Source organism: Chiloscyllium plagiosum, unplaced genomic scaffold (genome assembly GCF_037043375.1).
Source record: "Chiloscyllium plagiosum isolate Xiang-an unplaced genomic scaffold, Cpla_swu_hap1 HiC_scaffold_1, whole genome shotgun sequence".
Lineage (NCBI taxonomy): Eukaryota > Metazoa > Chordata > Chondrichthyes > Orectolobiformes > Hemiscylliidae > Chiloscyllium > Chiloscyllium plagiosum.
The window spans coordinates 128,875,910-128,898,022 of NW_028270139.1; the positions used below are offsets into that span (position 1 = coordinate 128,875,910).

Sequence of the window (22,113 nt, forward strand, 5' to 3'; positions counted from 1 at the left end):
AAATGGCCAACATGAAAAATACAGTTCTGGGCATCTCTTTGAAACCACAAACCTTCATATACTTTTAACCAAACATGTTATTACACACTTCTGAAGCAGGGATTGGTGGGGGGGGAACTTGAACCCAGACCTAGGGCACTACCACTGTGCCACAAGAGCCCTAGCTATGCGTGTATTAGTTAACGATCACTTTGTTATACAGTACTTTGTGTACACACTCACATCAAATGAAATGCAAGGAGGCTGAGGGAATCACTACCAACATGCAAGCTAACACTTGCAATGTCTGTTCCTTCGGATACTGAATTACAAAAAAACAAGATAGACAAATGGTGCATTAGTTGAGACGGATACTTAATGACCATGTTGTGCTTTTCACGTTCTCTAAGGCCGCAGTCATAAATTTTAATTTTCTGTTTTGAATTTGGCCCATTTTGTGTCTAGTGATGATTGTCTTTGTAATTGGCTTGTATTCTGCATGTGCTGTAGCATGTGCCTTAAAGAATGCAACTGGTGGGAAACAGTAACTAAGACAAATGTCTCACACATATGATAATGACAGCTGCCAGGAACTCTAAAAGGATTTGAGAAATTGACTATGAGAATCCAATGGGCTGGTTAGAAATTTTCAGCATTATAATAGGTGTTGTGGCACCCTAACTCAGAACTGGGAAGCAGCATGTGTCTGAGGATGATAGTGTAATGAATAGTAAAGTCAATATATCAATCTCTTTGAAAACAAGCTGTCTTTTACTTTATTTCATGTGGACAGAACCACTAAAATGTAAAATATAATGCAGCCATGATTTTCTTTGTTTCAGACAGCTCTCCCTGTTTTTCATTGACTGATGAGCTGGAGTCTCTGAGAGGTGAATAATGGACAAGGTTACCTGGTCTGAACAAGCTCATCCCCTTTCTTCCACATGACTGTTGGAGTTGGGAATCCAGACACACAACATTCCATGACTGCATTTCTTCCTTCCAGGACAGCTGTGTTTAAGGGTCGCTGAATGAACGTTAATTGTCTGGGCACGCCAACTTCTTTAAAAACAAAAGGAAAAATTAGCACCCAAATCAACAATATTACATAAGATGCAAGACTCGATCTATTTAACTCAATTTAATTGAAGTTAACATAACAGACAGAGTTTTATGCACCAATGTGTTCCCAGCAATGCATCCTCTCAAACGCACACCCCAGACAAAAGGTCCAACCAGCAGAAGAATGTCTCTGAAGGGCCAACTGTCAAATATTAAGCTGAACGCTGGATGTCTAACCCTCAGGGACAGGACATCTTACCTCTGAGACCTGCTGGACAACCATTAATGTTGGTGGCTCTCCATTACTGTCCGTGCCACCAGCTGCAGTGGCCACTGTTGGTGCTGCACTTGGATGATGAGGAAACCATACAGTGCTGGATCACAACTTGGGAAGTGTTTGAGGGACCTGCTTAAGCTGGTATGGGGGGCTAAGATTTGAGGGATCGTTAGTGGAGAGATATATAGCATGAGTAGGATTTTATGTTACACCTTGGTGGGTTCTCCAATGGACCCAGTAGAGTCCAGGACAGCACTCCTGGCCCCATCAATAGCCCATGGCAGGGAAACCTGCAGTGGTACATTGGACCTTTCAATGGACATTAGTTGCCTGTGTAAAGACCATCAAATTACCTATTGCTGGATTGACTGTTTATTAGGAGGAGAAAGTGAGGTCTGCAGACTGTTTATTAGTACATCAAACACTGTTAAAATGAGGGCATAATGTGGCCCAGTGATAATGTCCCAACATCTGAACTAGAAGGTCCAGGTTCAAGTTTTACTTCCCTGAAGATGTGCCACAATATATATAAAACCACTGGTAACATTGTAATGGGGTTCAGCGAGCAGAGGACAACTCAGCTCCTGGATTATTTAATTAGATTACTTACAGTGTGGAAACAGACCCTTCGGCCCAACAAGTCCACACCGACCCGCCGAAGCACACCCACCAAGACCCATTCCCCTACATTTACCCCTGCACCTAACACTACGGCCAATTTAGCATGGCCAACTCACCTAACCTGCATATTTTTGGGAGGAAACTGGAGCAAACCCACACAGACACGAGGAGAATGTGCAAACTCCACACAGTCAGTTGCCTGAGGCGGGAATTGAACCCTGGTCTCTGGCACTGTGAGGCAGCAGTGCTAACCACTGTGCCACCCAACCACTGGGCCACTGTGCCACATTGTATGTGTGTCTCCCCTGCTGGCCCCAAGGTTACAATCCCACTGGCAGGGGAGAGTAAAATCCAGTTTAACATTTAAACTTATGTACATTCAATATATTGGCATTTGTCAAAAGACATGCATAGATTCTACTCAATCACTCATGAGCACTACAACAGGATACTAAGTATTTATTCTGTTATTAACACATTTGCTTGAGGGGTCATTTTCAAAATAATATTAATGAGCTCCCAAGAGAAATTACACTTCAATACTGCACGAATGTTGTATTATCAAAGATCATTGTTTCTGAGGCAGAAGTATTAACCTGAGGTGAACCTGCCTGCTCTAGTGTCTCAGGTAAATGTTAAGTACCCTGGCCCTTAGCAATCATCTGCTGCCACACCCACTGTTTTGACCCAGCGTTCAGTAAATAAGAACAAATGGCAATCAATCACAGACCAATCATACTTTTGCCAGACTGTTCCTCTGTTTTTGTCTAAGTGTTGTCTGAAGTTATCTGTTTTGCTGAGAAGGGCACCTGGTTTGAGTCCCAGTTCGTGCTGCGTCACATTTCTGACAGTCCGAATAATCCTGGGTCTCTACTTCTCCAAAGATGACTGGTTAAATCAAACCTAGTTAAAGACTGACTGCTCCTGTCAGGATGCTGTTAGAAATTTTAACCTTTAGAGACAATCACGATTAACTTTCACAATCTTGAGTGAATCTTCCATTTTCGTTGAATGTCTTGCTCTCTTAATCAAAATGCAGAAAGATACTGCCATCGACTCTTCAGAGGAAGTGTGCTGTATCTTCCTTCAGTCGATTGGTTTGGAGGGCAGGACTGGGACTTGCTCTCAAATCAAGCTGATAGGGTCAATCAGAGGAAGTCACACACCCGAGAATACTGAATCTGTAATGCTGTGAGGTGCCAGGGAAATGCTTTGTGTTGGACATTGGCAGAAGCCTCTGGGACTGGAGGTTATGGGGAGAGATGGGGTGACTCTCAATAGCCACTGTTTCTCCCCAGTGTCTACTCTGTCTAGGACCCAAGCCCACAACTCTGAACTGACAAGCAATCTGCACTGGTTTACTCAGCCTGTTGGCAACTACTTATTTATCCTGCTGAAAGTTCAGATAATTGCAGTGTAGGCAGGAATGGGCATTTAAAAGGTGATTAATTGATCATTTAAGGGCGGGAAAATCAGGTAATTCGACTGGAGACGGGAATATTGAAGGTTATAATCTTGTCTGAAGATACATTTTGACCCCCATTCTGTTCCTGGTTTATCTGACCAGGACAAAATGCTGTCCTTATCACAGATGAGTCAGGTTCCATCACAGACCTCAAAATAGGCTTTCTCTGTTTCTAACTGAATCATTAATCACCAAGCAAAAGGCACATTTAATTGACAAATCACACAAGGTGTGAATATGATGTGCTATGCACCATTTCAGCACTACATATGGTACTGTAATTATTTTAGCTCAAAATAGTGATGATCTTGAATTGCAAGATAATTAGCATAAAAAACAGAAGGGAAATAAGAAGAACATTTCTATGAAGTGAACTGTTCTGATCTGGACAGCAATGCCTCAAAGCAGATTCAATCATAACTTTCAAATAAATGTATATATCTATGCAAATTGTACAAATATGCTTATATATGTATATTAGAAAGAATTACATGGAAGGAATAGGGGAATGGGACCTAATACAACATAATGGGCCAACTGCTCTTTTATTTTATGCTGTATCATGTTAATAGGAACAGACAGCATTGCAGTCCTCGACCTGTGTGATTTCCATAATGTTCTTCTCTGATATCAACAAAAGAATGCTACTCAATCAAGACATCACATGGATAAGTTTCCATTTATCTACACTCACTATCCACTAACCAGACTCTGCATTCAAAGGATACTCTTCCACCATTTCTGCCCACCACCGATAGGATACAACTACCAAACACATCTTCCCCTCCCCTCCACTGTCAGCAATCCATAGGGACCGTTCCCATTCATAGTGATGGTCCACTCTTCCACTACTCCTTACACTTTCTCAACCCCCAAGGCACCTGCCTGTGGAATTGCAGAAGATGTCATGTTTGCCCACTCATTTCCTTCTTCCTCACTGCCAAAGTCCCCAAACACATCTTCCAGGTGCAGCAGAACTTGACTTGTACTCTTTCAATCTAGTCTACGGTGGCTCAGTGCTTAGCACTGCTGCCTCACAGCACCAGGATCCCAGGTTCGATTCCAACCTCGGGCGACTGTCTGTGTGGAGTTTGCACATTCTCCCCGTGTCTGCGTGGGTTTCCTCCGGGTGCTCCGGTTTCCTCCCAGAGTCCAAAGATGTGCAGGTCAGGTGGATTGGCCATGCTAAAATGCCCATAGTGTTAGGTGCATTAGTCAGACGGGAATGGGCTTTACATTGTAGGGAATCTAATCTAATCTATAGTCTACTAGCGCACAATGCGGTATCCTCCACATTGGCAAGATCAAACACAGACTGGGTGACTGCTTTGCAGAACACCTCTGCTCAGGGAATGACTATACCTTCCATTTGCTTGCCATTTCAATAAAACACCTTAGTCCCATGTTAATATTTCTGACCTTGCCCCATTGAAACTAATGTAAGCCAAAGGAACAGCATTTTATTTTTTGCTAAGGCACTTTACAACTTCCAGGCCTCAATATTGAGATTCAGAATTTCAGTGTATGACATTTGGACAGCAATTTTCTTACAATCTCCACCCTCCTAGGTCATTTCGTGAGTTGTTGACTTTCTTTTAAGCAATCTCTCATTTTCTCATTTTTATATCTCTATTTACATAAATAGTCAACTTTCTCCTTCACCATTATTATCAGACCCTTGGCTTTTGTTCTAGGTATGCTCATAATCTGTTCTGATTGCTCCTCCTCCTCCTCTTTCAACAGGAGCAACAACATACCATTTCCAGGTCCTTCCAGTTCCAAAGTAGAGTCACACCAGACTCCAAACATCAACTCGGTTTGTTTCTGTCCACAGATGCTCACAGACCTACTGAAATTCTCCAACACTCTGTTGTTATTTGACAATCTGACATCCACAGTACTTTGCTTTTATACTGATATATTTCTCTGCCGATGAACCCTAACTAACAAAATCCATATACCACAAAGTGAATTCCTGATTAAATTTGAGGATTGCCTGTCCGTCAGCAATCTAGCAAACAGCACTGAACAGAGGACTGAAGACAGAATTGTAACAAACACATCATTTTTGTATTGACAGGCTGTGATGTGTGAAGTATGACAAGGATCACTGCTGGGTCCTCAGCTATTGACAATCTAGGAAGCTAAAATAGGGACACCACTACCTGGAAGACTTCCTCACAGCCACACACCAGCCTGGCTTGGAATTATATTGGCATATCGTCATTGGGTCAAAATTGAAACTCTCTCCCTAAAAGCAGTTTAGATGTTCCTACACAAAATAGACTGCAACGCATCATGAAGAGACTCAATCATGGTCTTCTCAACAGCAATTAGCCACAGGCAACAAATGCTGGCTTTGGCACTGACATCTACATCTCAAGAACAAGGAACAAAAGTGATATGCTGACCTTGTATGCAAGGGTCCTCCAGTACAAGAGTAAGGAAATATTGCTGCAATCTTAAAGAGCTCTGGTGAGACCACACTTGGAATATTGCACCCAAATGGGTTCTTCATACCTCAGGAAATATGTACTTGTCTTAGAGGAGGTGAAATGTAGGCTCACATATTTGTTTCCTGGCATAGGAGTTTCTTTTTTTTAATGAAAAGGAGAAATCGGGTAAAATGGATCCATATTCTGGAGAGATTGTAGGAATGAGAGTCACTCTCATTGAAACACATCAGATTCTGAATGGATTTGATAGGACACTCCGTTTTTTTTAATTTCAAAATATACTTTATTCATAGAAATAAATCTTTGGTACCTGTACAATTGGTCATGTCGTTCATATATATATATATATACATTGCATGTCTTAACATTACAGAGAACAGATTGAATTAATCGAATTTACAGTTATCGTATTTACAGTTCCATTTATTAACCATCCAATCTTTTAGTATTTAGCTGTGGCTTCAGCGGAACCCACCTACTGAGTGGGCCCCCTGTTATACGATAGCAAAGGAACCTTCTTTAACCCCCAGATTATGGGGTTACCATTGTCCATTTGACTGTCCTGTCTCTGGGGTAGCTGTCTGCATCCCCATGGTGAGCACAAACTGCTGGACCCTCGCTGGGCTGAAGTAGCTATCCAGCTCCTCACTGTGGTCATTTACCCGCTCTGGTGTCATTGAGCCAAGGCAAGGGTCCGCACCGTCCAGTTCTGTGTCTGACAGTGGGACTGTCAGAGGATCACAGCTCTCAGTTACCTGTAGCTGTGGGGCAGTGGGTACCCCCGGTTCTCACTGGGTGGAGGGTGGGCTTCGGGGGGTCAGTTGTTTCCTGGTTGGGAGGAAATGCCCTCCTCTCCACCTACAGTGCTCTGTCTCTTCTTCTGGTGGTGATGACCTTCCTTGTGCCTGTCTTCACCATCCGAAGAGCTGGCCGTCCCTCCCTCGTGCAGCTGTCATTTTCCCCTTTGCTAGGAGGCTTTGGGTGCCTGGCCAGATTTTCTCTTCCTGTTTTTAACAGGTATCCACTCCTCTGCCTTTTCAATTACCTCCTCCTCCATTGCTTCCATCTGCCCAGCTAGAGCTAGGATCAGCTGCTGTGTCTCTCCGCTGGCTGCCACCTCCTCCACTCCGGCCTGTTCTTCTTTCTGGGTGCCACCAGACTCTGTTTCCCTGCTGTCTGGGTGCACCTTGCTGGTCTTTGGGGGTCCACGGCTCACATTGCTGCCTCCAGCCATCTGTGTGTAAGTGCCCCCCCCCCCCATCTTGGGCAGGTCTTGTACATGTGGCCCGCCTCTCCGCACAGGTTGCAGCTCTTTGCTTCCTGACAGTCCTTGGTCAGGTGACCCTCCTGTTTGCAGTTCCTGCAGATGGTCTCTTTGCAATCCACCACCACGTGTCCCGACTTCCCGCAGGTTCAGCACACTTTCGGCTGCCCTGCATATGTCAGGTAGCCTCTGCTCCCTCCAATTGCGAAGCTCGAGGGTGGGTGGAGAATGTTCCCGTTGTCATCGACCCTCAGAGTTACCCTGACCTGCCGCTTACTGGTCCAGATCCCAAAGGGGTCGACCACATCAGTGGTTTCTCCCTCGACTTGGACGTACCTTCCTAGGAAGGTCAGAACATCAGCTGCTGGAATATAGGGGTTGTACATATGGATTGTAACAACCCGACTCCTCTGTGAAGGAAGCACACACAACGGGATCGCTGACAAGATGGAGAACAGCGGCTCCCCTTCCTTCTCCTTGAAGACCTTCAGGAGCTGCTCGCAATTCTTCAGTAGCCTGCCCCAGAGAAATCCTGCAGGCAGTACACGTCCTTTTTATTTATTTCAAAAATATACTTTATTCATAAAATACTTTAATGGTCTGTACAGTTGGACATGCCATACATATGTAAACATTCCATTTGTTTGCATATCAAAACAGAGTAATCATTCCTATTTACAGGTCTGTACGATTACATTTTTAGCTGAGGCTTCAGCAGAGCCCAAATGACTGCATGGGCCCCCTGTTCTTCGTTAGGCAGGCAGACTTTACACAGTGGTCTTTCCCCACCGCGCCTTGGCGGCAGCTGCCCCAAGCTTCAGCGCGTCCCTCAACACGTAGTCCTGGACCATGGAATGTGCCAGTCTGCAACACTCAGTCGGGGTCAACTCCTTCAGCTGGAAGATCAACAGGTTTCGGACCACCCAGAGAGCGTCCTTCACCGAGTTGATGATCCTCCAGGCGCAGTTGATGTTCATCTCGGTGTGCATCCCGGGGAACAGGCAGTAGAGCACAGAGTCCTGCGTCATGGCGCTGCTCGGGACGAACCTCGACAAACACCACTGCATTCCTCTCCAGACTTCTTCTGCGTAGGTACATTCCAGAAGGAGGTGTGTGACAGTCTCGTCCCCCCCGGAGCCGCTTCGAGGGCAGCATCCGGTGCGGCTGAGAGTCCGGGCGTGCATAAAGGATCTCACAGGCAGAGCCCTTCTCACCACCAGCCAAGCCATGTCTTGGTGCTTGTTGGAAAGTTCTGGCGATGAGGCATTCTGCCAAATGGCTTTGACAGTCTGCTCAGGGAACCGCTCGATAGGATCCACCCTCTCCTTTTCCCGAAGGGTCTCAAGGACACTACGTGCTGACCACTTCCTAATGGACTTGTGGTCAAAGGTGTTTTTCTTCATAAACTTCTCCACGAAGGACAGATGATACGGAACGGTCCAACTACTCGGAGCGTTCCGCGGCAGCGAGGCCAGGCCCATCCTTCGCAACACCGGGGACAGGTAGAACCTTAGTACGTAGTGACACTTGGTGTTTGCGTACCGGGGATCCACGCACAGCTTGATGCAGCCACACACAAAGGTGGCCATCAGGGTGAGGGTTGCATTGGGTGTGTTTTTTCCCCCCGTTGCCCAGATCTTTGTACAGTGAGTCCCTTTGGACCCGGTCCATCTTTGACCTCCATATAAACTGGAAGATGGCCCGGGTGACTGCAGCGGCACAGGTTCTGGGAATAGGCCAGACCTGTGCCACGTATAATAGCAATGACAGTGCCTCACACCTGATGCAGGTTTTTTCCCGCGATGGAGAGCGACCGTAGCTTCCATCTGCCCAGTTTCTGCCTCACTTTGCTGATACGTTCCTCCCAAGACTTGGCGCACGTCCCAGCCCCCCCGAACCAAATATCCAGCACCTTCAGGTGGTCGGTCCTGACGGTGAAGGGGATCGAGGATTGGTTGGCCCAGTTCCCGAAGAGCATGGCCTCGCTCTTGCCTCGGTTTACCTTGGCCCCCGAGGCCCGTTCAAACTGGTCCCATATGCACGAGTCTGCGCACGGACAGCGGATCCGAGCAGAAAACGGCGATGTCATCCATGTACAGGGAGGCCTTAACCTGCAGGCCCCCGCTGTCAGGAATAGTCACCCCTCTCAGGCTCGCATCCTACCTGATGGACTCGGCAAATGGCTCTATGCAACACACAAACAAGGCAGGAGAGAGAGGGCAGCCCTGCCATGGCTTTGACAGTCTTTTTTTTTATTTCAAAAATATACTTTATTCATATATATTTAATCTATACAATTGGACATGTCATCATTCTGTAAACATTCCATTTCTTTGCGTGTCGAAACAGGGTGATCATTCATATTCACTGGTTGGTGCGATTACATTGAGCTGAGGCGCCAGCGGAGCCCAAATGACTGCGCGGGCCCCCTGTTCTTCTTAGGCAGGCAGATGTTAGACGGGGGTCTTTCCCCACCGCGCCTTGGCGGCAGCTGCCCCAAGCTTCAGCGCGTCCCTCAACTCGTAGTCCTGGACCTTGGAATGTGCCAGTCTGCAACACTCAGTCGGGGTCAACTCCTTCAGCTGGAAGATCAACAGGTTTCGGACCACCCAGAGAGCGTCCTTCACCGAGTTGATGATCCTCCAGGCGCAGTTGATGTTCGTCTCGGGAACAGGCCGTAGAGCACGGAGTCCCACGTCACGGCGCTGCTCGGGACGAACCTCGACAGACACCACTGCATTCCTCTCCAGACTTCCTCTGCATAGGCACATTCCAGAAGGAGGTGTGTGACAGTCTCGTCCCCCCCGCAGCCGCTTCGAGGGCAGCATGCGGTGCGGCAGAGAGTCCGGGCGTGCATAAATGATCTCACAGGCAGAGCCCTTCTCACCACCAGCCAAGCCATGTCTTGGTGCTTGTTGGAAAGTTCTGGCGATGAGGCATTCTGCCAAATGGCTTTGACAGTCTGCTCAGGGAACCGCTCGACAGGATCAGCCCTCTCCTTTTCCCGAAGGGTCTCAAGGACACTACGTGCTGACCACTTCCTGATGGACTTGTGGTCAAAGGTGTTTTTCTTGATAAATTTCTCCACGAAGGACAGGTGATACGAAACAGTCCAACTACTCGGAGCGTTCCGCGGCAGCGAGGCCAGGCCCATCCTTCGCAACACCGGGGACAGGTAGAACGGTGGCACAGTGGTTAGCACTGCTGCCTCGCAGCGCCAGAGACCCGGGTTCAATTCCCGCCTCAGGCGACTGACTGTGTGGAGTTTGCACGTTCTCCCCGTGTCTGCGTGGGTTTCCTCCGGGTGCTCCGGTTTCCTCCCACAGTCCAAAGATGTGCAGGTCAGGTGAATTGGCCATGCTAAATTCCCCGTAGTGTTAGGTAAGGGGTAAATGTCGGGGTATGGGTGGGTTACGCTTTGGCGGGTCGGTGTGGACTTGTTGGGCCGAAGGGCCTGTTTCCACACTGTAAAGTAATCTAGAACCTCAGTACGTAGTGACACTTGGTGTTTGCGTACCGGGGATCCACGCACAGCTTGATGCAGCCACACACAAAGGTGGCCATCAGGGTGAGGGTTGCATTGGGTGTGTTTTTTCCCCCATTGCAACGGTCTTTGTACATTACATCTCTTCGGACCCGGTCCATCTTTAATCTCCACACGAAGTGGAAGATGGCCCGGGTGACTGCGGCGGCACAGGTTCTGGGGATAGGCCAGACCTGTGCCACGTATAACAATACTGAGAGTACCTCACACCTGATGACCAGGTTCTTACCCGCGATGGAGAGCGACCGTTGCTCCCATCTGCCCAGTTTCTGTCTCACCTTCCTGATCCGCTCCTCCCAGGTCTTGGCGCACTCCCCAGCCCCCCCGAACCAAATACCCAGCACCTTCAGGTGGTCAGTCCTGACGGTGAAGGGGATAGAGGATTGGTCGGCCCAGTTCCCGAAGAGCATGGCTTCGCTCTTGCCTCGGTTTACCTTGGCCCCCGAGGCCCGTTCGAACTGGTCACAAATGCACATGATTCTGGATCAGTGGTGCTGGAAGAGCACAGCAATTCAGGCAGCATCCGAGGACAGGCGGATGCTGCCTGAATTGCTGTGCTCTTCCAGCACCACTGATCCAGAATCTGGTTTCCAGCATCTGCAGTCATTGTTTTTACCCCACAAATGCACATGAGTCTGTGCACGGACAGCGGATCCGAGCAGAAAATGGCGACGTCATCCATGTACAGGGAGGCCTTAACCTGCAGACCCCCGCTGCCAGGAATAGTCACCCCTTTCAGGCTCGTATCCTTCCTGATGGACTCGGCAAATGGCTCTATGCAACACACACACAAGACAGGAGAGAGAGGGCAGCCCTGCCTGACTCCAGATCTGACTGGGAAGCTATTTGATTCCCACCCATTGATTGAGACTGCACTGACAATGTTGGTGTAGAGCAGTCTGATCCAATTAGCGATTCCCTCCCCGAAGCCCATTTTGGAGAGTACATCCCTCATATATGTATGCGATATCCTGTCAAAGGCTTTCTCCTGGTCTAGGCTGATCAGGCAGGTGTCCACCCCCCTGTCCTGCACGTAGGCAATCGTATCTCTGAGGAGTGCGAGACTCTCAGCGATCTTCCTGCCCGGTATAGCACAGGTTTGGTCAGGGTGAATCACCGATCCCAGAGCAGACCTGACCCGGTTGGCGATGACCTTTGACAAGATTTTGTAGTCTGTGTTTAACAGTGAGATCAGTCTCCAATTTCTAATTTCTTCACTCTCCCCCTTCTGCTTGTAGATGAGGGTAATGATGCCTTTTCTCATGGATTCACTCGTGGTACCTGCCCGAAGCATACTGACATACACCTCCAGCAGGTCCCGGCCAATCAAGTCCCAAAGAGCGGAATAGAGCTCGACCGGTAAGCCGTCGCTTCCGGGAGTTTTATTCTTTTCGAAGGACTTGAGGGCCTTGGTCAGCTCATCCAGAGATAGCGGCTGGTCCAGCCTCTCTCGTGTTCCGTCGTCTAGGACCTCCGTGATAGAGGACTGGAACGACTTGGAGGCCGCGCTGTCGGTTGGCTTCGAGTCATACAGACTGGCGTAGAAGGATTTGCTGATCCTCATGATGTCAGCCTGAGATGACGTTACCGAGCCATCTTCTTCCTTCAGGCTGCTGAGCACGGAGCTCTCTTTGTGCACCTTCTGGAAGAAGAAACGTGAGCACATCTCGTCCTGCTCCACCGAGTGGATTCTGGACCGGAAAATTATCTTGGAGGCCTCCGAGGCAAAGAGAGAGGCTTGCTGGCCCTTCACCTCCTTGAGGTCCTCCGTGACATCGACCCCCAACGTCTGCAGCAGGAGCAGGTTCTGCATACTTTCCTGGAGCTGGGACAGTTTTCCCCATCTCTCTCTCGCCTCCTGAACACCTTTGAGGATGAAGAACCTCTTGATGTTCCCTTTTACTGTTTCCCACCAGTCTGCTGGAGACTCAAAGAGGGACTTCACGGTTCTCCAACCTGCGTAATCCCTCTTGAGCTCCTCAATGTTTCCCGGGGTCAACAGCTTGGTGTTCAGTTTCCACATTCCCTTACCAGCCCGCTGCTCATCCTGTAGGTGACAGTCGGCCAGCAGGAGGCAGTGGTCAGAGAAGAACACCGGCTTGACGTCGGTGGATCTGACCGAGAACGTTCGGGACACAAACAGGTAATCTATCCTTGAGCGGATAGACCCGTCTGCCCGTGACCATGTATATCTACGCTGCGCTCCGTCTGCAGGGGTGCTGAAGACGTCGTGCAGCTTGGCTTCTTTGACTGTGTCCATCAGGGCTCTGGACGTGGCGTCCAGTTTACTGTCCCCCCCGCCGGATCGTCCGTCTGCATCGATGATACAGTTGAAGTCTCCGGCCAGAATGACCGGCCTGGACGTAGCCAGCAACAGTGGAAGCTGTTGCAGGACGGCCAACCGTTCACTCTTACCCGCTGGGGCGTACACATTAATTAGTCTCACGGGAGCGTTTCTGTATGTAACATCAGCGACGAGGAGGCGCCCGCCCACCACCTCCTTAACCTCGGAGATGGTGAAGTTGCCTCCCCGTAACAAAATACCCAGGCCAGAGGAGCGGTTATCGTTACCCCCCGACCACACTGACGGTCCATGGGCCCACAAGCTCGACCATCTCCTGTAACTGCTGAGGTGCAGTATCCCAAACTCCTGCAGAAACAGGACATCAGCTTTCACGTTGGCCAGGAAGGCCAGAGTTGAAACACATCGCGCAGCAGATTTTATGCTGCGCACATTGATAGTTGCAATTTTAAACCCCATTTTGTTAACAGGTTGTAAGGTTACCCATGTCCGATTGTCGCTGGTCCTGCCCCTCTGGGGTAGCTGTCTGCATCCCCGTGCAGTACGCAAACTGCTGGACCCTCGCTGGGCTGAGGTAGCTGTCCAGTTCCTCACTCGGCCCATTTGCCCGCTTCGGTGTCATCGGGCCGAGACCAGGGTCCACGCTGTCTGTTTCTATATCTGACCCTCCTTTCTTCCGTCCTCACTCTCCGAAGAGCTGTCCGTGTCTTCCACCTGCAGCTGCCTTTTCCCCTTTTTCTGGGAGGTCTTGGTGACCGGGTGGGTTTTCCTCTTCCTGTTTTTCACCACGGTCCATTCCTCTGCCTCCTTCTTTCCCTTCTCCGCCTCCTCCTCCTGTCCTGTCGGAGCTTCGCTCGGCAGCTGTACCTCTCCAGTAGCTGTCATCTGCTCTGCTCCGGCCTGTCCTTCCTGTTGCATGCCTCCTGACACCATTCCCTTGCGGTGCCTTGCCGTCCTTTTGTGGCCCGCCTCCGGCCATCTGCGCGTAGGTGGCGGCACCTCGTCTTGGGCAGGCCCTGTACACGTGGCCCGCCTCCCCGCACAGATTGCAGTTCTTTTCCTCCTTGCACTCTTTGGTCGGGTGGCCCTCCTTCTTGCAATTGCGACAGATCGTGACCTTGCAGTCCGCCGCTATGTGGCCTGACCTCCCACAGGTTCGGCACACTTTCGGCTGCCCTGCATAAGTCAGGTACCCTCTGCTCCCTCCGATAGCAAAGCTGGAGGGTGGGTGGAGGATATTCCCGCTGGCGTCCACCCTCAGGGTTACCTTGACCTGTCGTTTGCTGGTCCAGATCCCGAAAGGGTCAACCACGTCGGTGCTTTGACCCTCGACCTGCACATATCTTCCCAGGAACGTCAGGACATCAGTTGCTGGCACGTAGGGGTTGTACATGTGGATTGTAACAACCCGGCTCCTCTGTGCAGGAAGCACACACAAGGGGACCGCCGACAAGATGGAGAACAGCGGCTCCCCTTCCTTTTCTTCGAAGACCTTCAGGAGCTGCTCACATTGCTTCATGCTCCTGAAGGTGACATCGAAGTAGCCTGCCCCAGGGAAATCCTGCAGGCAGTACACGTCTGCTGCGGCGAATCCACAGCACTCGAACAACACCTTCTTGACGAACACCGTCCGATCGACTGGTGTACGCTCCTCCACCTTCTTGACAGACACCCGGACAGTGTTTCGAACCCCCTGCCCAGGGCTGCGCGCAGCTGTTGAGGCCATAGCTCTGAGGTTGGCTGGTCCCTGAATTGGCGTTAGGCCGAAGCCAGCATGAAGATCCACCAATAGCAGGTCAGCACAACCAAACGATCCTCCAACGTCCAATCACGATCCAGCGATGATCTCCACTAGCTCTGATGACTCGCAACTCGACCCCTGTCCTGATAAGAACAGACACTTGATCTTAGCCAAAAGGCCGAGAAGCTTTGACAGTCTGCTCAGGCAGCGAATCCACAGCATTCGATCGACTGGTGTACAATCCTCCACCTTCTTCACAGTCACCCTGACTGTGTCGCGAACCCCCTGTCCAGGGCTGCAGGCGGCTGCTGAGGCCATAGCTCTGAGGTTGGCTGGTCTCTGAATTGGTGTTAGGCCAAAGCCAACATGAAGATCCACCAATAGTAGGTCAGCACAATCAAATGACCCTCCAACTTCCAACGTCCAATCACGATCCAGCGACGATCTCGACTAGCTCTTACAACTCGCCACTCGTCACCTGTTCTAATAAGAACAAGCACTTGGTCTTAGCCAAGGCACTCTGTTTTGTTGCCCAGAAAGAAGACAAAAAGTAAAAGTGATGAATGAGATATCTTGACCCAACTCTTCTCATAGGTATTTTTGATCACCCTGTTCAGATATGTTGGAGGAGGTGGGACTTAAACCCAGGTTATCAACTCTTCACATATACTTGAAAATGGAGCTCCAGTACAATTATAACATTCATTTCTGAGTTTTAATGCTTTTTAGTAGTGTTTTGCTCTCAGTTTGTATGGAGAGTTTAACACTAGGATAATCAGCCACAGGACAAAGACGCAGTCATTGGACAGGGATAAGAAGAAATTTCTTCATTTCAAGGGCTATGAATTCATTACCTCAGAGGGGTTTGGAAGGTCAGTTATTAAATATATTTGAGACTGAGACATGAGTGAAACAGAAACAGCATAATAGAATTACCAATCAAAATGTTGACTACCTCAAACCAATCTTTGCAAAGTATGAGTAAAACAGCATGATTTAATAAATTATGCCATTAAGTGCTAAGATTTCACCTTTTGAAGTAATAACAATTACATACCATTGCTTTGAACCATTGTATTGTTATTTAAAGTTTAGATTCAAAAAGGAAAATCACAATCACAATAACTGCACCACAGGTTTACACAACTACACATGTGCTCCACAGCCCAAACACAGGTAGAGACAGATTTAGAAACACACACATTGACAGATTGCCCATCTCCTCCAGCATCCACAGGCTGCTAACTGCTCAACTGCCAGGATCAAGAATGTAACTCTAAGGGCAAGAATTGTGTTAAAGCCCAGGCATACACTGGCCTTTGAAGTCAGAAAGTGCATACATCTATCTGACCTGAAAATTGGATAAGGCGGATAAACTGAAGGAATCTTGCAGCAAGAAACTCAGCTCCTGCTGCCCCATCTACAAGCTACAAGTCAGGAGTATGGTGGAATACTCCCCAGTTGCCTGATGGGTGCAGGTTCAACAACACTCAAGAAGGACACCATCCAGGACATTTTCCTTTAATGTTGCTGGGTTAAAGTCTGACAATTCCTTCCCTAGGAAAATACTGAGAATTGTCAAGGGAGTGAGGGACATTGAAGTGAATGGCTACAGATCCTTGAAGGTAGCAGGACAAGCCAACGAGGTGGTGAAGAAGGCAAATGGAATTCTTTCCTTTAATAGCGGAGTTGTGGACTATAACACTGGGGAGGTTATGCTGGAACTGTATAAATTGTCAGTTAGATCATAACTTGAGGACAATGTGCAGTTCTAGTCAACATTACAGAAGGCATTAGGGAGGGTATGGAAAAAATTTACAAGAATGTTGCTGGGAATGGAAAAATGTAGCTATGAGGAAAGATGAGATAAGCTGGTGTTGTTTTCCTTGGAGCAAGGAAGGCTGAAGGGAGTTTTGATTGAGATGTTCAAAATTGTGATGGGCCCAGATGCAATGGATGAGAAGGACCTATTTACCATATCAGGGAAGGCATGGTAGCACAGTGGTTAGTACTGCTGTCTTCCAGTGCCAGGGGCCCAGATTCCAACTGTCTGTGTGGTGGTTGCATGCTCTTCCTGTATCTTCATGGGTTTCTGGGTGCTCTGGAGCCCTTCCGCGGTCCGAAGATGTGCAGGTTAGGTGGATTGACCATGGTAAAAACCCTACGCACAATCATAGGAATGAGATGATGGATGGTGGGGGTGCGGGTCTTGGTGGAATTCTCTTCAGCAGTTTCAGTGTCGACTTGATGGGTCAAATGGCCTCTTTCTGCAGTGTCGAGATTCGATGAGAAGTTAATGGCCAAGATCCAAGTAATTGGTGGAAAGCCTAGGGGGAGACAAGATTTTCACCCAGAGGATGTTTAGAGTCTGAAACTCAATTCTCAGGAGCAGTCAAGGCAGAAATCCTTGACTCATTTATATGAATCATCCTGTTCTTAAAATGTCCATGACATGGGTTCCTGCCACAAGAATTTGTTTCACTCATCGGATGTGGCATCACTGGTTGGGCCAGCATTTATGGTCCACCGCTGGTGGTCTTCAGAAGGTGATGTGGAGCTGCCTTCTCAAACCACTGCTGTCTATCTGCTCTAAATTGACCCAAAATGTTATTATTAGAAGGAGTTACAGAATATTAACCCAAAGTCAGTGAAGGAATGGCGGTATATTTCCAAGTCAGGATAATACGTGGCTTGGAGGAGAACTGGCAGATGGTGGAGTTCCCATGTGTCTACTGTCATTGTCCTTCTGGATGGAAATGATCATGGGTTTGAAAGTTGTGTCTCAGGATATTTTGTGAATTTATGCAGTGCAGTCTATAGATAATACACATTGCTGCTACTGAATGTCGGTGGTGGAGAGAGTGTATATTTGTGGATGTAGTGCCAATCAAGCGAGCTGCTTTGTCCTAGAACATAGAACAGTAAAGTACAGTACAGGATGGTTAGAGTTTCTGGGTGTGTTGTGTCTTCTTGTTTAGGTCTATTGTGTAGGAATTGGTAACTGTGCTTATCGCGTACCTGTTGCTCCTGAATATTACGGCTGCTCGTAGTTCCTGGGTGCTGCAGTGTGTTGTGGCTCATTTAAATAATGTTCTGATTCCGCTCCATTTGTGAGTGGTGGGATGATTGGTCCTGTGGTTGAGCATCTGGTCAGTTTGTGTGTGGTGTTCCTGTAAACACTGGTCTGTAGCTCTCCATTGGCTTTTGCATTCTACCGTGATGTCTAGGAAGGGGAGTCTGTTGTAATTCTCTTCCTATCTGGTGAACTTTATACTGGTAAGGATGTTGTTTATGTGTTTGAGGGTTTCTTCTAGTTTAGTGCGTTTCATGAAACTCTAGCCGCCCTGCCATACATCAAAGATATCTCGGAGATGATGACCAGACTCATCCGGCCCCTCGGCATCATGGTACCACCACACTGAAACGGCTCCTGATGATTTTAAAGAACCCCATACCAACAGCAGCAGAACGAATGTCATAAACAAAGTACCCTGCAAGGCCTGCAACAAACACTACATTGGACAGACTGGCAAGAAACTAGCCACCAGGATACATGAGCACCAATTAGCCACCAAAAGACATGACCAACTATCACTGGCATCCATACACACAGACGAAGAGGGACACCAGTTCGACTGAGACAATACATCCATCCTGGGACAGGTTAAACAAAGACACGGACAGGAATTCCTAGAGGCCTGGCATTCAAACTGGAACACCTTTTACAAACATATTGATTTGGACCCCATTTACCAATCTCTCAGAAAAAGAACTGGAAATAATATGACCCACCTCAACAGACCAAAACACATAAACAGCCAACGGGACAGAAAACTAGTACTTCATCAGAAGCTCACTGATGATGTTACCTAGCATGGTGACGAAACATCTGAGAACAAATCTACCAGCTCAATGAGCAAACTTACAACCTGGTCAGGGGGTTGTGATCACTATCATTGAAATGGTCTACCACCAAGACATCTGTCACCTGGCATGATTAGTTGCCAAGCACCAAATCACCCCTCTAGTCAGCCTATCTACATGTAGAGTCAGGAATCCTTCCTGGATACACCTGACAAAAACTGCTCCATTCAATTATTTGCACTAAGGAGGTTCCAATCAATATTAAGGAAGTTGAAGTCACTTGTGACAATAACCCTGTTGTTTCTGCACCCTTCCCAAAATCTGCCTCCTAATCTGCTCCTCTGTGTCTCTGTTGCTACTGGGGGAGTTGTCAGAGAAAGATCTGCTACCCTGCCCACCTACAGCATGACTACATAGGAAACACAGAAGCAGATCTGCGAAACACAGAGACCAAGTCTGCCAACACACACAGAACACACCCACAATGCCCCAGTCTTGGCCAAACAGGCTAACAAAGAAACTAGGCATGTCCAAGCTAGTCCCAGACCAAAGAATACACTTCCCAAACAGCCTTCACAGTAAAGCTCCCAGCCCCGATTCGCACTGCGGTCCCAATACCCTAAGGGCAGGCTCATTTCCCATTGAAACCAATACTGCATAAACAAACAGGCAGACCGACAGGCCCTGGATAGACTTCGCTTGGAGGAGAAACACAATGGACAGATCTGGATGCCAGGAGAAGAGACATGTACACATATTCACGTGGACGGGAAGTTCAATGAAGAATCCACGAGAAGACATTCTCACCCATTCACGGAGATGGCTGGAATCTCCAGTGTGAATTACAAATGAATTGCTGCTGCCAGTCGCTTGATTAATTTCCATTCAGTTTATTCTTGTTTTAATTGCTGCAATTTTCACCTTTGTGTTGCACCTCTATAAAACCTACTAACACCTTCTGTTCTGGGAAGAGCGTTCTGGCCATCTGTGCAGAGAATCAGTTTTGTGTCAGCCTGGTCAAATTTTCTTCGGCAACCTTACTTTGTTTAATAAACCACTTGTCAATTTCACCGCGACCCTCATTTGTGGTCTCTGATTCATTGGACTGAATTTCTCCAACAGGGGTCGATGGAAAACTTTGAGGAGAAAGTGAGGTCTGCAGATGCTGGAGATCAGAGCTGAAAATGTGCTGCTGGAAAAGCGCAGCAGGTCAGACAGCATCCAGGGAACAGGAGAATCAACGTTTCGGGCATAAGCCCTTCTTCAGGAATCGATAGAAAACTCCCAATAAAGTGACTGCTCCTTTACTGTTTCTGGTCTCCACCCATATTGACTCTGTATTCAAACCCTCCTCGACGACCTCTTTTTCTGCAGCTGTGATACTATCCCTGCTTAGTAATGCCACTCCCCCATCTCTTTTACCTCCCTCCCTATTCCTTTTGAAACATCTAAATCCCAGAACATCCAACAATTATTCCTGCCCCTGTAATATCCAAGTCTCCGTGATGGCCATAACATCAAGCTCCAAGTACTGATCCATGCTCTAAGTTCATCACCCTTATTCCTGACACGTTTTGTGTTAAAATAGACACACTTCAAACTATCACACTGACTGCAATTTTGCCCTATCAACTGTCTATCCTTCCTCACAGAGGAAGACGTCAAGCTTCTTGAGTGCTGTTAGAGCTGCACACATCCAGGCAAATGGGGAGTATTCCATCGCAATTCTGACTTGTGCCTGGTAGATTGTGGATAGGCTTTGGGAATCCTTTTGCAAGGATGCCTGCCTTGAAGAAGTTTTCCTCTTCTCTCTACAAGAATCTCAGGGAGTCTCTCTCTCTCACTGCAACCTCCAGGAATGCTACTTTCTCCCCACCCCTACCCCACCCTCTCATTTATATCTCCACTCTGCAGGCACCCTGCCTCTATTCCTGATGAAGGGCTTTTGCCCAAAACGTTGATTTTCCTGCTCCTCGGATGCTGCCTGACCTGCTGTGCTTTTCCAGCACCACTCTAATCTAGACTCTGGTTTCCAGCATCTGCAGTCCTTGTTTTTACCTATAGGCTTTGGGAAGTCAGGCAGTGAGTTACTTGCTGCAGTATTCCTAGCTTCTGACCTTAAAATGTCGATCTGTAAACTGTCTGATAAAGCTGACTATGACGGGAGGAAGAGAAAGATATTTTGGGGATTTGTTATTAAATGAAGATTAATTCTTGGAAATAACTTGAATTATTACACCATGGATACAGATGAGGAAAACTATTCATTCCTAGCTCACCCATTAAAAAAGTGCAGATCAGTCTCTCTATCGTAACCTCCAGCTGCTTCTTAAATTATTTGACCTGGAGTGGTTCTAGTGCATTGCACATTTCTCAGTTTATGAACCCAGTTATAATAATCTTTTACCAAATAGCAGAACTCCTTTAAGGACACAGCAGGCCAGCTATCAATGCATCTGACAACCTACGATGCCAGATTGGCTCACCCCCTTCAGGAGCTGTCACATTATCCAAACACGAAGGGGTATTTACGATCCATCAAACAAACCATCAGGGACTCGTGTTGCAAATTAGTTTCAGATGAAGAAGCCTGTCCTTTTGCAGGCTTGTCTACTTAGAAGGATGTCTGTAAAAAAATGCATAATGTTCTATGCTGTATAAAGCCTTTGGGTCAATTAGCGATACAGATTTGGATTACTTATAGAAGTATTTTGTTCAAGAGTAAGTCTTTTGGTTGAACAAAGAACGATTGCTAAAACACGTAATCTTATTTCTCCACTGGATTTTCAGTAAATTAGATTAGATTACATTACGGTGTGGAAACAGGCCCTTCGGCCCAACAAGTCCACACCGACCCGCCGAAGCGTAACCCACCCATACCCCTACATTTACCCCTTACCTAACACTACGGGCAATTTAGCATGGCCAATTCACCTGGCCTGCACATCTTTGGACTGTGGGAGGAAACCGGAGCACCCGGAGGAAACTCACGCAGACACGGGGAGAACGTGCAAACTCCACACAGTCAGTCGCCTGAGGAGGGAATTGAACCGGGGTCTCTGGCACTGTGAGGCAGCAGTGCTAACCACTGTGCCACCGTGCCACCCACTATTTGTTTCGTATTCACATGTAGGATGTTGAACATTCTGATCAATTAAAGCATTATCAAAAGTAGGAATAAAATGAGTGGAGAAAGTTGGAATTAAACCAAGAAGATAAACAAATAAGCTACTTCAAGGAAGTTGGTTGAACATTAAAAGTTCTTTATTTGTGCATAAAAGAAATCGATTATCCATTGATTTCATCCAAGCAATGTAAATAATACATTACTGAAATTTCAACTAAGCCACTTAAACAAGTTATCAAAATGAGAATTTAGTACCAAAATAATTGAGTTGCCTATAATTTGATTCTAATTAAGACTACATACTCGCTAATAAAGTGTCAGGACGATCAAATCTCAGACTAATATGGGCACCAACTAACAAAGTTGAGAGTATGATGCTGGAAAAGCACAGCAGGTCAGGCAGCACCGGAG

At 47.6% G+C, this 22,113-nt stretch overlaps 1 protein-coding gene across 2 annotated transcripts in view; it reads right to left on the reverse strand.

Annotated features, from left to right (window-relative positions):
* dcc (DCC netrin 1 receptor) overlaps nucleotides 1-22,113 on the reverse strand; it is a 1,326,174-nt gene that overhangs the window by 631,762 nt on the left and 672,299 nt on the right. For both annotated transcript variants that reach the window (XM_087994379.1, XM_087994329.1), the window contains exon 4: nucleotides 891-1,041. In XM_087994379.1, the coding sequence (XP_087850505.1) occupies nucleotides 891-1,041 (151 nt within the window). The remainder of the gene's footprint in view (nucleotides 1-890; nucleotides 1,042-22,113) is intronic.